This window comes from Alosa alosa, chromosome 1, assembly GCF_017589495.1.
Source record: "Alosa alosa isolate M-15738 ecotype Scorff River chromosome 1, AALO_Geno_1.1, whole genome shotgun sequence".
In the NCBI taxonomy this organism is placed as follows: Eukaryota; Metazoa; Chordata; class Actinopteri; order Clupeiformes; family Clupeidae; genus Alosa; species Alosa alosa.
The window spans coordinates 31,334,390-31,350,566 of NC_063189.1; the positions used below are offsets into that span (position 1 = coordinate 31,334,390).

General features: G+C 42.8%; 1 protein-coding gene across 1 annotated transcript; it reads left to right on the top strand.

The window, feature by feature from the left end:
- Positions 1-8,701: 8,701 nt before the first annotated feature.
- Positions 8,702-14,685, top strand: gpr78a (G protein-coupled receptor 78a). Its single transcript, XM_048261029.1, has 3 exons — positions 8,702-9,666; positions 10,107-10,220; positions 13,894-14,685. Exons 1-3 carry the CDS (start codon positions 8,996-8,998, stop codon positions 14,129-14,131), a joined length of 1,023 nt encoding a protein of 340 aa, XP_048116986.1. The 5' UTR covers positions 8,702-8,995; the 3' UTR covers positions 14,132-14,685.
- Positions 14,686-16,177: the final 1,492 nt, after the last annotated feature.

Genomic DNA, 16,177 nt, shown 5'->3' on the forward strand with positions numbered 1-16,177 from the left:
TAGGCCTATAGACCCTTTCAACTGCAGGAACAAACTTTCCTAAGTGTTCCTTGGGCATTTCTGGAGGCACAGAAAGAATCATTGAGCTAATGCTAACTTGGGGACAAACACAAATAGGCCTACAGTAAAAAAGACAACTTTTACATAAAGTCGATTTTTTTGTAGAACATTACACTAAAGTCCAACGATTCATTTTCATTTCAAAGTATCTGCATTGGTTCTGAACATTTCAACCGGAAATCCTCTCGAAGCAGATTGAAAGGATCTATACACATAAAGAGAGTATATCTATTCATAGGCCTATCCTAAGGCAATGATTGGATGGTGTTTGGTAAAGTAATGAGTGTTCACACATGTGAGGAGAGAGAGTCAAGCACTAGTGAATAAGTGTGGCATTTTGATAGGCTGTGTTTAAAAAACGGAATCAAGTTACTTCCTGTTACATTTTTGTGTGTTAGGCAGAAAATCGTGTGTAGTGTTGTGTTTTAGGAAATTGAAAACTGTGTCAAACAGTGAGGATTAGTGCATGGTTTATGGTTTTGCAGATTTGGTGTGGGGTCAGGTGCGCTGCTGCTGGGGGGTGGCGGGAGAGAGGGGGGTGTTAGGACGATTCTAAGCCCCCCATAATACTATATATTAGAATTATTGTGTGTAATTATTGCAACAAAACCATACTATACACAAATGCACAATTTAAATTACTCTTTCAAATCAACAGCAACGGATCCTGCCTTCTGTTCAGATTCTGGCCACAAGTCCTCGTCAATATCGCAGATGATGTCCTCTCGGGCTAGTCAACGGGGAAAATATCACCTTGTGTGCCATATCCATCCTTGAACTGACTCCACCTCAATGTCTCTGCATGCCCCTTCCATTGCTTGCGAAAGAGGCATGCAGGTTTGTGGTTGGTGGTCATATACTTTTCATTGGCCCACTGAAAATAATTCTCCGATAGGTTTTAGAAATGGGGAGTAAAGGGGCAAATACAGAACTGTACACGGTACTCAATCTAAAAGTACACACTTGAACAGGTACACAATAACTTACCTGAAGTCTAGTTTTAGTGCTAAGCTTTAGAGTGATTGGTGTTCAGTGGTGTTCAATGTTTTCAGGTGTGTGTGGGTTTTAACAATTATCAGATGTGCTTGCATTTTGAATCAAATTGTTTTCCCAATGATAACAGGAGATTTAACTTTTGAACAAAGTGTCTAATATAAGAAATCATGTGTAGTGTTTCTGCAATAAGTGTGTTGCAACTTGCTAAATTGCAAACAATGTGCAAAGCAGAAAATGTGTTTAAGCTATGGTTACACAGTGTTTAAGATAGATAGATAGATACAGTAGATACAGTAGATAGATAGATAGATAGATAGATAGATAGATAGATAGATAGATAGATAGATAGATAGATAGATAGATACTTTATTGATCCCCAAGGGGAAATTCAAGCAGGTATGCTACAAGAAGTTTAGGTATTGGGGCTTTGGTCTAAGCATTTGCTTTTAGTGTGTAAGCAATGGGCAAAAACTGTAATCCAAACAGTATTATTTGAATTGTCTGTTTACTGTAATAGTCCTGACAGACTTCAACAAGTTTGAAGTTAGACAGTTTTGTAACACTGCATATGGAGCTATGCCAGTTTAGACTTTTAAACACATGTCAAACATGATCAGTGTAACAAATGAGAGAGAATGTGGCAGCATACATAGGTTCAAACTGTCAAGACAGGGACAAATGAAACCTCTGAGACAACAAGCAAGGTCCAAGATGATTCAGCGAGTATCCAGTTGAAGTAGGCGGTCTGTGGGTATTTTTATTGGTTAAGTGGTCCTTGGCCTGATAAATTGAGAAACTACTTCAGATAAACATTCTGTGTCAGACATCCCCACTTCCCGAACGGACAACAGATGCAATGCAAGCTAGACTGTCCTTCCACACTGGAGCTGGACATGTCTCCCATGTGTTTTCATACTATAGTACTGTTTAGGGTGTGATATTTTATGTACAATTGATGCAGACATTCACCGACATTGTGTCATGCAGATTTGATTTCAGCCGCATAAAAAATGCTTTAAATGGCATTCTCCCAATTGGCTATGCTTTTAACAGATTTGTGTTCTGGATGGCCAACTAGAGCGGTGAAGATTTGAACTAATAAAGCTTTTGGAAGCTCTTGGCTGACAAGCCTCAGACAGTAAATTGAGGGAAACTCCCAACAACTTCACAATAACCACTGGCTAAAAATACAGTTTATATTCTTATTATTCTTATATCATAGATGTCTTGTGACACACACTCTCTCACACACTCACACAGACACATCTCCAGACAGAACAGAGACAGTGACTTGACCGTCTGCTTGCACCTCTAGACCAAACAAATGAAAAGTTAATTAATTAATCAATCAATTAGGTGTTAATGTTGACCTGATCTAAAACTAACAGTACAGATATCGTGGAGGAGGGCAGTCACATAATCAATACTGTTTGTGTTGGCATGTGTATGTTTTGGGATAGGAGGCAGGGGGGCTGGTTGCGTGCATCTGAATCAGCAGACAGATGCAGACTGAGGCAGTGCCCTGATGTGAACAGGGCAAAGGCTATTTATAAACACATCACTCCCACTCAAAAGGCACCATCATGCTGCTGCGACTGCGCTCACTGAAACTCGGCTAGCTGGCTGGGGCCGTTTCTGTGCACGTGCACGTGCATATGCACATGTGGGCATATGTGTATGTATGTGTATGCACATGTGCGCTTATATGTGTGTGTATGTGTGTGCACATGTGGGCTTATATGTGTGTGTGTGTGTGTACATGTGCATGTGTGTATGTATGTGTATGCACATGTGCGCTTATATGTGTGTGCGTGTGTGTACATGTGCATGTGTGTGTGTATGTGTATGCACATGTGCGCTTATATGTGTGTGCGTGTGTGTACATGTGCATGTGTGTGTGTATGTGTATGCACATGTGCGCTTATATGTGTGTGCGTGTGTGTACATGTGCATGTGTGTGTGTATGTGTATGCACATGTGCGCTTATATGTGTGTGCGTGTGTGTACATGTGCATGTGTGTGTTCACATATGCACATATGTGTGTGTGTTTGTGTGTGTTTACATATGCACATATGTGTGTGTGTTTGTGTGTGTGTGAGTGTGTAGTCCCATTGTGACATGAACTAATGAGAGGGAAAAGTAACACATGAAAATCACCTGCCTTATCTGGTCTCCAGGCAACAGAAAGAAATGATGAGGAAGTGCATACAGAGAACGAGAGAGAGAGAGAGCACATGTACACAACTCTAAATTATGAGCCATGTGCCTGTCATTTTCATACTGGCTTTAAAAGAGATGCAAAACATTTGTGTGTGTGTGTGTGTGTGTGTTTTTGAGTACAAGCACAGCAGGGTGTTTTTTCACTGACTTTTCAGAACTGCAAAAGCTGCAGCCTCATCAGCAGCAGAAGCAACAACAAAATCCTCCTCTCCTTTCAGCCGCATCCTCCTTTCATCCTCTCTCACAGCCTGAGGAACAATGTGCTATGTGTCCTTTTATCTGGTACAGTGGATTCAGTATAGATCATAGTCACTGATACCCAAACCAGAGATCTACTATACCTATGATGTTATTCGACAACTACAATGTACAACTGCACTTGACTTCATTTCTTTTTTCGATTGTCTTTAATTGCCAGTTGTAGTATCAACTGCACATAATTCTTATTGAGTTCTAAATTATGTAAAATGTTAACAGGTTGGCTTTTACCAAAGTCCTTTTAGGCAAGTCCCTCCACTCGGCGGCCATATGACAATGCTTTTTGGGCACTCGTCGGGCATCCATTTCGGCAGAAATGCATGTGCGCAAGGCTTCACGACACCAATCTTGCTCCAGCGGCGAGATCACAACACATGATTGGCACGATGTCTTCACAACACACCATATGATTGGCTCAATGTATTCACATCACACCACATGATTGGCTCAATGTATTCACATGTCGACGTTTTGCCGAGAAAGGGGTGAGATATGTGTAGACAACGGCCATATTGGCGTGACAAACTAGCCCCATTTGGTTTGGTTTGGTTTGGTTTATTTATGGATATAGGAAGACAAAGGGGTATCCAAGGGATTACATGTAAAAGCGTAAAAACACTTATTTCCAACATGGTCCCTGATGGAAGAGGACAAGACTTACAAACACATGCAACAGATATCACATATACTGTACCCATATAAAATCACATTCCTAAGTCACCTAATTCTCTACTTTATTCCACAGAAAAATTCTAACCCTTTGTTTAAAAACCCTTTTTGTTTCTGCCATTTTAATATTTACTGGAAGGCTATTCTATAGCATAATCCCTGTATAAAAAAAAGAGCTACGTGCCGCGCTCTTTGCAGCTGGTACCTTACAGGTTCTTGTTCTCGGTGATATGAACATCCACTTAGATGCCCCAGGCTCAGCGGACTTTTTGGCCCTGGTCCACTCCTTTGACCTCGAACTGGTTCAAAGCCCACCGACTCACAAAGCTGGCAAAGAGCTTGACTTGATCTTCACTCGGAACTGCAGCACAGACACCCTCATGGTGACGCCTCTCCATCTTTCTGACCACTTCTTCATCCAGTTCAACGTCAGCCTGTCAGAACAGCCTCCGGCTCCTCAGCCCGATGGTCACGCTCCGCCGCAACATCCGAACCTGTCTCCAACGCACTTCTCCTCTGTGGTTGCCTCCGGTCTACCTCCACTCAACACCTTCTCCTCTCTGGAGGTTAATGAAGCCACCGACTTCGCTCTGCTCCACACTGACCTCGTGTCTAGGCAGAGCTGTGCCCTCTTACCACAAGGCCAGCTCGATCCAAACATTCTCATCCATGGCTAAATGATACCCTCCGATCGCAGCGCACCAAACTCAGAGCCGCGGAGAGGAAATGGCACAAATCCAAACTAGCTGACGACCTCAAAAACTACCAGACACTCCTGACCTCCTTCTCAGCCAGCATCACTGCTGCTAAGACTGCTTAGCAGTCTACTTCAGCCTACTTCAGTCCATCAGCCCGACCATCGCTCCAGCTATCACACATGTGATCAATGCCTCGCTAACCTCCGGCACATTTCCAACAGCGTTCAAAATGGCCCGGGTAACACCGTTACTTAAGAAAGCTTCTCTCAACCCTGCTCAAGTCGAGAACTACCGCCCTGTCTCACTACTGCCTTTCCTATCCAAAGGCATTGAACGAGCAGTCTCCAAACAGGTCTCTGACTTCCTTTCACAGAACAACCTTCTGGATCCAAATCAGTCTGGGTTCAAAAGTGGCCACTCTACCGAAAACGGCTCTGCTGTCTGTAACAGAAGCCTTAAAAGAAGCCAGGGCGACCGCCGGTCATCAGTACTCATTCTGCTTGACTTATCGGCTGCCTTTGACGCGGTTAATCACCGTATCCTTCTCTCTATACTGCGCTGACATGGGAATCTCGGTTCTGCTCTCTCCTGGTTTGAATCCTACCTCACAGGGCCTTCGTTTAACGTATCATGGCTTGGTCAGCTATCCGCACCTCACCATCTCACCACAGGGGTTCCCCAGGGCTCAGTGCTGGGCCCCCTCCTCTTTGCTATCTACACCACCTCCTTGGGACAGATTATCCGTTAAGCACGGCTTCTCATACCACTGCTATGCAGGCGACACACAGCTCTATCTGTCCTTTCCACCTGGCGACCCCCTGGTTTCAGCACGGATCTCGGATTGCCTTTCAGACATGGCTACATGGATGAAGGCACACCACCTCCAGCTGAACCTCTCAAAGACTGAACTGCTGGTCATCCCAGCTAAACCTACCATACACCACGACATCAACATCAAATTTGACTCCCTGTCTGTTTCACCGACCAGGACTGCAAGAAATATAGGAGTTGTTCTTGACAACCAACTAAACTTCTCAGATCATGTTGCCTCAGTCGCCCGGTCATGCCGTTTAGCTCTCTACAACATCACGGAAAATCAGGACTTACTTGACTCAAGATGCTACCCAACTTCTGGTTCAGGCAATAGTCATCTCACGACTTCGACTACTGCAATGCCCTCCTGAAAGGTCTCCCAGCCTGCGCGGTGAAACCACTTCAGATGATCCAGAACGCTGGGCGGCGCTGGTCTACAACCAACCCAAAAGGGCACATGTTACCCGCTGCTCATCCAGCTACACTGGCTACCTATGGCGGCCCCGCATCAAATTCAAGTCTCTAACGCTTGCCTACAAAGTAGTCTCCGGTTCTGCTCCCACCTACTTGAATGCCCTCATACAGACTTACACTACCTCCAGACCGCTCGCGCTCCTCTGATCGAACGGCGTCTAGCTCTACCACCCGATGCGCTCAAGCCAATCCAAACTTTTCTCATCTGTTGTTCCTCGTTGGTGGAACACACTGCCAGTTCCTACAAGGGCAGGGACATCCTTTTCCACTTTCAAAAACTCCTGAAGACCCAGCTCTTTAGAGAACATCTACTCTCATAGCAACACTTACAACAAGTCTTACTGATCCTAGCACTCACCAGCCGTTTTAAACTGACAAGTAACTGTTAAAAACAGCACTCACCGACGCACTTATTCTTACTGTACTCTAATGTTTTTTTAAACTGTCCTAAAATTGTGAGAATTGTTCCAAAACGTACTGTTTACCATGTTGTTAGTCGCTTTGGTTAAAAAGCGTCAGCCAAATGTAATGTAAAGTAAAGTAAAGTAAAGTACAGGAGCGAACACTTGCTCTTGTTTTTTATGGGTATGTTGAGTATGCACCATTACAATTTGGGATCCCAAATACTTAGGGGCTACCCCATTGATAATGTTAAACATATGATTCAGTTTTAGCTGTTCAACCTTTAGTTTCACAGGCAGAAAGTCCACTTTCTTAAAATCATTAGAAGTGACATGATACCTAGGTGGTTTACCTAATATAAAACGGATCATGTTGTTCTGCATAACCTGCATTTTATTTTTAATTTTCAATGTCAGGCCACTATACCATGCTGAACAGGCATTGGTACCAAATAAAATACATTCTGATTTCCCCACATGTAATGCATTTCTATGGAGTATTTTTTGAGTGCTGTGTCTCCACATCAGAAAGTCTCTGCTTTTACTTCCCTCAGTGTGGTCCAAACAACCCTCGTTTAGAGTTGAGGAGCACAATGTGGCTATCAGAGCAGTGTGCACTGAGTGGGGTGGTGAAGCAGAGGTTATGGAGAGGTTAATCAGATCTGCATGTTTGGGTCTTAACTACACTTAACAACATTCACTAACTTATCTGTACCAAGCTAATACCTCTCTCTCTCACTCGAATGCACACACACACACACACACACACAAGCATTAGAATACCCCCATACACACATAAATACACTTACACACCATCCCCACAGACTCTATGTTATGTAACCAGGCAGGCACTCAGCCCTCTGTCTCTGTGCTGTCAGTGTTTGGGCGCTCTGGGGGAAGCCGTACCCTGCCTCTTGGACAACTTAAGTGCTTCTGCCATCAGCATTTCCTTGCATAATATTCTCTTGGGGTCCAAAGGACCATGTGGTCACTATTAAAAGGGTTCCCATAGTTTTCTGCTGCATGGTCTTGAAAAAAAAAAAAAAAACGACTTCCCAGCCTGGATGAGAGAAGCCAGGAGAAACAGTGATGATGGAGTTTAGCACACGCTAATGGGATCAACACACAGAGTACAGTCCCTGATGGTAATTATTCATTTGATTCACAAGCCCATCAAAGAGAAGTTGTATTGCGAAAGCTAGGACTGCATCTCTCAAAATAATGTATCTGACTTGATGTCTTTCGTTCAAATAAATATAAAACATATGCAACATTTAATCATGTAACATGAAAGCGAAGTTCCAGTTGTGTAAACATTTGATTGTATCATAACTGTTAATGGCTGTGGGGATTTTACACAACAAACCTAAATTATTCATACCTATTGATGTAAAAATGGCATATGCACATATAGGGCACACCATGGGATTGATGTGTAAGAACATATAGCCTTCAGTTCTTATGATTATTATTAGGCTATTTCCTAGTGGAAACGTTAATCACTATGTGAACAATAGTATTAGCATGAATCTTTTCAAGGGTCCTTCACACTGGACATTGTTTAAGACAGCCCATCAATTGTTGATCAAAGGATATCAAAATTCATCAGATAAGATGGTTGCCATGGATATTATATTTACTGCCAGTAGCTGTGAAAAGCACCAGCCATGTCACAAATCTGGGGCAGTATCCAACAGCTCATTTTGCTCTCATGCAACAGACTACGTTTTGCAGGTTTATACTACATGGATGTGGTAAGGTGTAGTTTGTTCAGCCACACTTGACTCATTTCCACACTTGACTTGGAATATTTCAGCATGACAATGGTGGGAACAGGGAAATTAGCCTATTCCACGGCATGAGCTTAACCTAATTGAGCGTTCTTTGAAAGGTCGACTGTAGCACACACACACAAATATTAATTAGATAACTAGAGGCTGTAATTATTCACAGTGTAATATTGTGTCTGAAATGCATCGCCTATTGTGTCATCCCCCTCCGTTTATTGAGCAAACGTCACATGCAGTGATCCAGCCGCACGTGAGCTGAAGCGCGCCAGCGAAGGCTTTTTACCTCTTGCGCATGACCGGCTATCGCAAACTCGAAGTCAGGGCTGCTGTGAACACGTTTTCCTCCTTTTGCACAACATTTTAGTGGCACTCTGTAAAGTACAAAGTATAATATCACATGAGCTGACCAAATTGTGCTAAATTATTTCACTGGACGAAATGTAAGATTGGATGATAATTTCAGTACACTGGACAGCTCTCTGATATGATGCGTCCATAACTCTAAACTTGTCAGTCGTCGCTAAAAATGCCTTTCTTTAAGGATCAATATTTTTGGAATACAGCTGATGATATGAGATGGATTCTTAAATGCATCTGGTGACTCGGTGTTAAGCAATGCACATGTCGGATATTCTTCTGGAGCTCCTCATCATTGTGATCTCCGTGGTGTCTTTGTTTTCCAACTTGCTGGTGCTGCTATGTTTCATCTACAGCGCCGACATACGAGGACAAGTGCCAGGAATCTTCATCCTGAACCTATCCTTCTGCAACATCATCATTGCTATTATGAACATGCCTGCTACTTTGGCCGGAATAGTCAGAAACCAGAAGCCCTTTAGCGATTCCTTCTGTTCCGCTATAAGTTTTATGGAGATATTTTTAACAATCAACACTACACTAAATATGGCTGCGCTAAGTATAGATAGGTGGATAGCGGTGGTTTTCCCGCTAACTTACTCTACGAAAATGCGTTATAAGGACGCAATGATAATAGTAGGATACACCTGGATTCATTCTTTTGCCTTCTCTATCTTTGCGCTGTTATACTCTTGGGTAGGCTACAGCCACACATATGCGTCTTGCACCTTGCACCTGGGCGCATCAGAGAACGGAAGGTCGAAGTTCACTGCATTTTCCATAGTGTTTCAGACCACCAGCTTCTTGCTTCCTCTCATCATTCTCTGCATCACTTACCAGAAAGTTTTGAAAGTTGCCCGTTTTCATTGCAAAAGGATAGACGTTATAACAGTACAGACGCTACTTCTTTTGGTGGACATTCACCCAAGGTATGACAGTACAAAAGCACTCATAAATTCTGTGTTCTCAATCACCTTTTGCCCTGCAGAAATTGAATGGTTGAATATGATGCATACATCAAAAATGTAACAACCTAGAGTACTTTTTCCTTTTAAACTAGTTTATGTGAGCTGGAACTTGCACAGTGGAGTGTTTTGTTGATTATTGGAACTGTATAATTTATATACAAAAGGTCAGTCTCCACACAAAATTACAAAGCTATGGAGGTTAACTTGGGAAATGAAACTGCACTTCCTATATTGTTTGATGGATCATTTTACATTTTTTTTCCTATAGTAGGCCAATTTTTATGATCGGTGTATAATGTATAATGTATAATTTGTGTAGACAAATTGAAGCCTTTCTGTTTTACCTTATATGAGCAATTTTTTGGTCGATGCATGGGTTGATTGATTTCCAAATCTTTCAGTGTGAAACAACGGTGTCTTTTGGAGCAGAAAAAAAGAAGACAGAGGGCCACAAAGAAGATCTGCATTTTCATCGGGACTTTTGTTGTTTGCTTTGCTCCTTATGTCATCACAAGGTGAGTTATTAACTAAACCTATCAAGTGAAAATGGTTAAAAGTGGGAAGTGGCTGTAAACATACGTAATGCACAAGATAAACAATGCAGTAATGACACACACATACACATACACACACACGCACACACTCACACACACACACACAGACACACACACAAATAAACACACACAAATGCACACACACACACACACACACACACACACACACACACACATACACGCATATCAAGTGGCACAAACTACACTTGGTAATCCTCTCCATTTGCCTCATCTCCACATATATCAGTAATGTGATGGTGATATGACCTACCAAGTGCTACCAGAGTAGGGTCGTCCCTCTCTACCTTCAAGAAGCTCTTGAAGACCCAACTCTTCCAAGAGTACCTCCTCTCCTAACACTCCAACAACCCAACTCACCTAACACACACTTACCATGCACTTCCCTTCTTCCCCTCCTTCTCTCCTTTCTTCCCTTCCCTTCTTCTTCCTACTTCTACCACTCTCTTCGGCTACACCTTTGCTAGTACTTGCTAGTTCTCATCCCCAAGGTCTATCTAAGGTCTCCTCTGCATTGTAGCTTGAATGTTATTCCTCATTTTTGTAAGTCCCTCTGGTAAATGAATAAATGTAAATGTGATAGCCTAGCACTGAGGAGAGAGAGGGCAGAAGTGGGTTATTCAGCAGAAGGCAATGGGCCAGCAAGGCTGCTGAGACTCATAGGGAGCCAGTTGAATTTCATTTTCAAACTTTATGTCATTCTCATTGAAATGCCATGAGACATTGCCGTTTCACTTAAAGCAACACCAAAGAACTTTCCCTCTGTCGCACGCACGCTATTTGTTTATCCAGCACAGGCTTTGCAAATAACGATGTCCACAGACAAGGTAGAATATTTTACATGACTTATAAAAGTACGATATATTGCGACATCAGATGCAAGTCAAATTTGTAGTTTCTTATGTCTCATTCCATCGAACTACAGATCCGCTACCCGATCTGGCAAACTTACATAGTGCGGTTATAGCCGATAGAGGGCCGCGAAGCGAATGCAGAATTGCCGTTCACCCTGTTACGAGTTGATGAACCACTGAAACGATTTTGGAAACATTATTTTAAGGTGCAGTTAAATGCAGAGACCAAATTCCTTGTATATGCAAGTATACTTGGCCTAGAAATTTACATTACACCATTAAAGATTGATTACTTTATTCCATTAAAGCCATGGTGAATGAATACTAGCTCATTAACTTTACTTAGCTATTATGATAAATAAGCCTTTCCCATGTGTTTAAGCAGTTTTCACAAAGTAGCTTTTACATACAGTAATGCAAGGTTATACATATAACCACTCTGAAGTAGAACACAAAATATTAACCAATGGCAAGTCATTCTGAGATGAGGTCATCGATCTGAACCAGTCTCCAATTCAGTCCTCTCTTATATTCTGAAGTGATCAATAGACCAGATCCAGCATGCCAGTGGAGCAGGGAAGGGTTAACGTCTCATGCTCTCCTTCAGAAAACAAAGGTTACATTCATAAACTTACCTTCTCTTTATGCCAAGTTCACTCAACGATAACCAATGGGAACACGTTTGCCACATTGGCCACGATAGACAACACATTCCCACGTAGGACTCACCACCAGGGTGCTGTGTGCACACATGGTTGGTATTCATGAAACAGACGCCGACAATGCAGCACAAGCAGAATACTGACGTGTCCCAGTGTCCAGCCGTGGTAGTGTACTTTGGTGAGTCGACACCACAGTGAGTTAGAGCTCCACAGTGAGTGGGCTAACTGCGACCAGGGTTTTATGCAAGGTTAGCAGTCGTAAGCATAACTGGCAATCAGAACTATCTGGTCACATCATGAAGCTCCCGGAGGTGGTGCGAGTCAGTCAACAGGCTGCCACTGGGGACGCAATGCAACTCCCCCTGTGAGGAGAAAACTCAACTTTCGCCTTGCTGTCTGAGGCAAGGAGCGACATGGCGTCGTCTTCGAGGCCAAACCTGTCCAACTGGGTGAAAGCCTCCCGCTACGAGCAGCAGTGCCAAGAGGGGAGCAAAAGCAAGAGTGCCCCGGCGGTAACTGCTGCGAGTGAGGGAGGCAGGAGTCCTCTGACGTGGAAGTACAGCGTGTGGAGGTCCACCCAAACACTGTGGGGGCAGACACACTGGTCGTGCCCATCGATGGCAGGAGTAGCCCGGCCACCGGGAGCTGGGCAACGACGGAACTCTGCCATCATACTTACCTTCTGACTTAGAGTATTTGTCGCCTTGATAAAAGGCATGCTGGGCAAGGTGTGCAGCTTTGGAAAAGGCTTTCAGAATTTTGCTTTCGGTTTACCACCTAAACAGGAAGTAGGAAGATGTCAACTGAGTTGAGCTCGTCCTCGTCAGCGGGTTGGAGTCTTGATGTTCACAGTTACTGAAGAATAAAAGAGGACTGGATGTTCGTGGTGCGGATACATATAGCCAGTAGTCCACGGAAAAATCCCTAAAATGGATGATTGGAGATCGGATCAGATCGTAATCTGAGAATGACTTTCCTTAAGTTAACGTCGAGTGAATTCAACTGAAAGAGAACTCATGTTACAAATTGTAACTATCAAAATAGTTTTAACATTTTATATGGAGTAATGTAACAGTCAGAGATTAACAGAAGAAGCTTATGTATATCTTGTCCAAGTTTCTGTCTATGTTATTGTATGTTTTATCTACAAGGTACAGTATGATGGAGTATATATGATGACAGTATGATCTAATAAATAATATTGTCTGCTTTACCAAATTGCTCTATATAGTTTAGTCTTTTAGCTGTGTGTTCTAAAAGGGCTAAAGTTTTGAAGGCTACAGTCCAGGCTCTGTCAATGGGAAAAAGACAATATGGCTTGGACACTACTCAACTATAGAGAGAGGGCGGGGTACAATTTGATTGGCTGTCAAGCTCAAATATCAATAGACTTTTCTTTTTCAATGTAATATTTTGTGGGCAGGGGAACATCTGAATAAAATGCTGAGGATTCCTTTCACATGAAGAAGCACAGGAAGGCGCTGTAGATTATGTGCTGTGTTTAGCATGCCTTTATTCCATTATAATATGTTTCCCTTCAGAAGTGCTGGCATTTGTTTTCATTTTGTTTCCTCTCTGTATTTAGAGGCGTCTGATCCTGGTTTGCGACACAACAATCTGCCTAAATGTTTTGGAACATTTGACAAGACTATGAATGTGGTTGGAAGTTCAGGACTGGACATACAGGGTTTATTTGAAATACGTATTACAATAAAGCACACATACAGAGTCTACACCAGGGGTGGGATCCGGCCCGCCAAGCACTTTAATCCGGCCCGCCGAGCATTTCATTTGGTTATCAGGCAGCTCGCTATTTTTTTCCTGTGATAGAGATGACGTTGGCTAGCTTTACTGCAAACTGCTTTTCACTCTTCTTAGAGAGCATTTACAATGTCAATGTAAACGTTGCCCGCCGGCCAATTTTCAAAACCCAATGTGGCCCTTGAGCCAAAAAGTTTGCCCACCCCTGGTCTACACAGTATCTACAGAGAGGGGGGCAACGTTGAATTTGAATTTGAATTGAGAGAGAGAGAGAGAGAGAGAGAGAGAGAGAGAGAGAGATGCCATTGCAGTCAACCACTCCTTGTTCATTTCTTACAGGTTAACTGAACTGGCGCCGGACATTCACATCGATCGTCACTGGGGAATCGTGAGCAAATGCCTGGCGTACAGCAAAGGAGCACTTGACCCCTTTGTGTACTCCCTCCTTCGCCAGCAGTTCAAGAAGGCTCTGATCAGCATGGCCAACAGGGCCCTGGGACGCGGAGTGTACCCCTCCTCAGGACACAGCAGCACTGCGGACACTGACAACGACGGCTTCTCGCGGCGAGTCAGCTAGCCTCTGCAAGCTGAAAGCCAAGCGGACCATTAACTCATCCAGAGACTGAGAGGAACTGACGCCTTAGCACTAGCACGCTAGCACTCTGTGGCCATAAGGGGAGATAATACTGAGTCAGCAAGTGGCTAATGGCTTTGGCTACTCAGGTGTATAAACAATGAGCTATCCTGCTAATTCCTTATGCTTGACTGCTGGGACTACACACATCACTGTTTGTTGTAACACAAACAAACCACTTTTACCTGTTGGAGAATGCCCTCTCAAATCCAGAGACTGTACACATCAAGGCGTGTGTGTCATGGATGGATCTCAGTTGGAAGTATATGCTATTTGGTTCTGTTTGAAAAAGTGTTGGTTTGTTGAATAGTAGCCTAAAAGTGGCAGCAGGGAACCATTTGTGGTCTAATTAGAGGGGATGCATCCCCTCTATTGAAATCCGGATTCTTCTTCTTCTTCTTATTTTTCTTTTTACCTTTTTGTGCGCGCTATTCAGCCCAAACCGCTTAACGTACAAATTTGGTTGAAACACCGTTCCGTAGATCTTCCAAGACTTTACCGTCCCCATCCGTTTTTCATTTTTGAGAAGTTTATACTTTTGAGATATTTGTAATTAAAGTGTATTTTTCCCCATAGACTTGAATGGGGGCTGTGATGTCATAATAGAGCCAGCTGCGCTCGTTAAGTAGTTCTCAGAGCAGTTCCCAGGCTAATCAGAACACTGGCATAGGTGTCACCTGTGAGGATTCCAACTGTCTCAGCTTCTAAGCATACAATCTAGCTCTACCTGAACTACACATCCTGTTAAAGTGTTTCCTGTGTGTCAAAATAAAAGTCCCAGCCATATCTCATGCATTCAGCATTATATCTCCAGAACGGCTTGACGTACATGCTTCAAATTTGGTACGAGTGTTTTTATGGACTCAAAGATGAAGTGAGTTGAAGTTGGAGGTTGAAGGTCAAATGTCAAGGTCAAAAACACCTTAAGTGTGATATCTGAATAATGCCATGTCACACAAGATTCAAATTTGGTTACTCCAAAAGCACCTCTGCAGGTATCACAATTACCCTACCAACCAGCTAGCAGCAAGTTCAACACCCCCACCAACACCCTAACCAGCAGACTGCATCCCCTCGTGTAATTCCTCGGAATTGCATTTCTAGTTCTTGTTGTTGTGCTGTAACACTGTAGTCCATCACTGTGTTTTGTTGTTCACAAGTTTAGGGAAAATTCCAACCCCCTTACTGCTAAACTCTCAAGAGTGTGCCAGGAGTCAAGATACTGGAGATTTGCTGTCTGGAATGGCCAGATTTTATCAGTGCAGCCAGTAGCAATGGTCTCAGTAAATTATCACACTACAAATGGACCTTGTACAAATGCCATTTTAATGAAAGCCCAAAATGCCAATCCGAGCATTTGCAAACCACACCATTTGTTATTTATCATTTTATTCTGAGCATTTATTGTTGATTATTACTTAATAGTTATTGTTTTTTTTTGTTTGTTTGTTTTAATCTAAGTTGCTTCGGACAAGCACGTTTATCAACTCCCAGGGAGTATGAGCTATATTTTTTTGCATCAGTGGTTAATTTCCAACTGAAAGGTCCAAATAACATATTAATAAATATTGTTCACAATAACAATTGTGTGATATTTGACAATCTAACAAAAGGTGATCTGCAGGTTTAGGCTATGTCAGAATGATTTGCCAGGGGTATTCATCTGGAATCCCATCTTTGGAAACTTAGAATAACGCCAAGAAAATGGACGTGTTTTCCACAGGTTTTTTTTCCTATTTGAAAAGTTTTTTTTTCATCAAACACTGTTGTACTTTAGATTCCTCCTATGGTATGTTAACTTAACAGTAACTATAGGTTAGATAATCATTGCTTGCTATTGGAAAGAAACACCTACCAGTAATTTGGACGATGTCCACGCCTCCTGGTTAGCCAGCAGGGTGCTGTAATTTGATCGTTTTGGCAGAGTTTCGGAGAATATTCTTGCAATACAGAGTTTCGACGGGAGGTCATACACTTCAAGAGCAGGCT

Excerpts from the sequence above, each read along its gene's own strand:
- gpr78a (XM_048261029.1), top strand. The coding sequence starts at position 8,996 with ATGCACATGTCGGATATTCTTCTGGAGCTCCTCATCATTGTGATCTCC. Across the intron at positions 9,667-10,106 it reads TTGGTGGACATTCACCCAAG|TGTGAAACAACGGTGTCTTT; the intron begins GTATGACAGTAC and ends CAAATCTTTCAG. Across the intron at positions 10,221-13,893 it reads GCTCCTTATGTCATCACAAG|GTTAACTGAACTGGCGCCGG; the intron begins GTGAGTTATTAA and ends CATTTCTTACAG.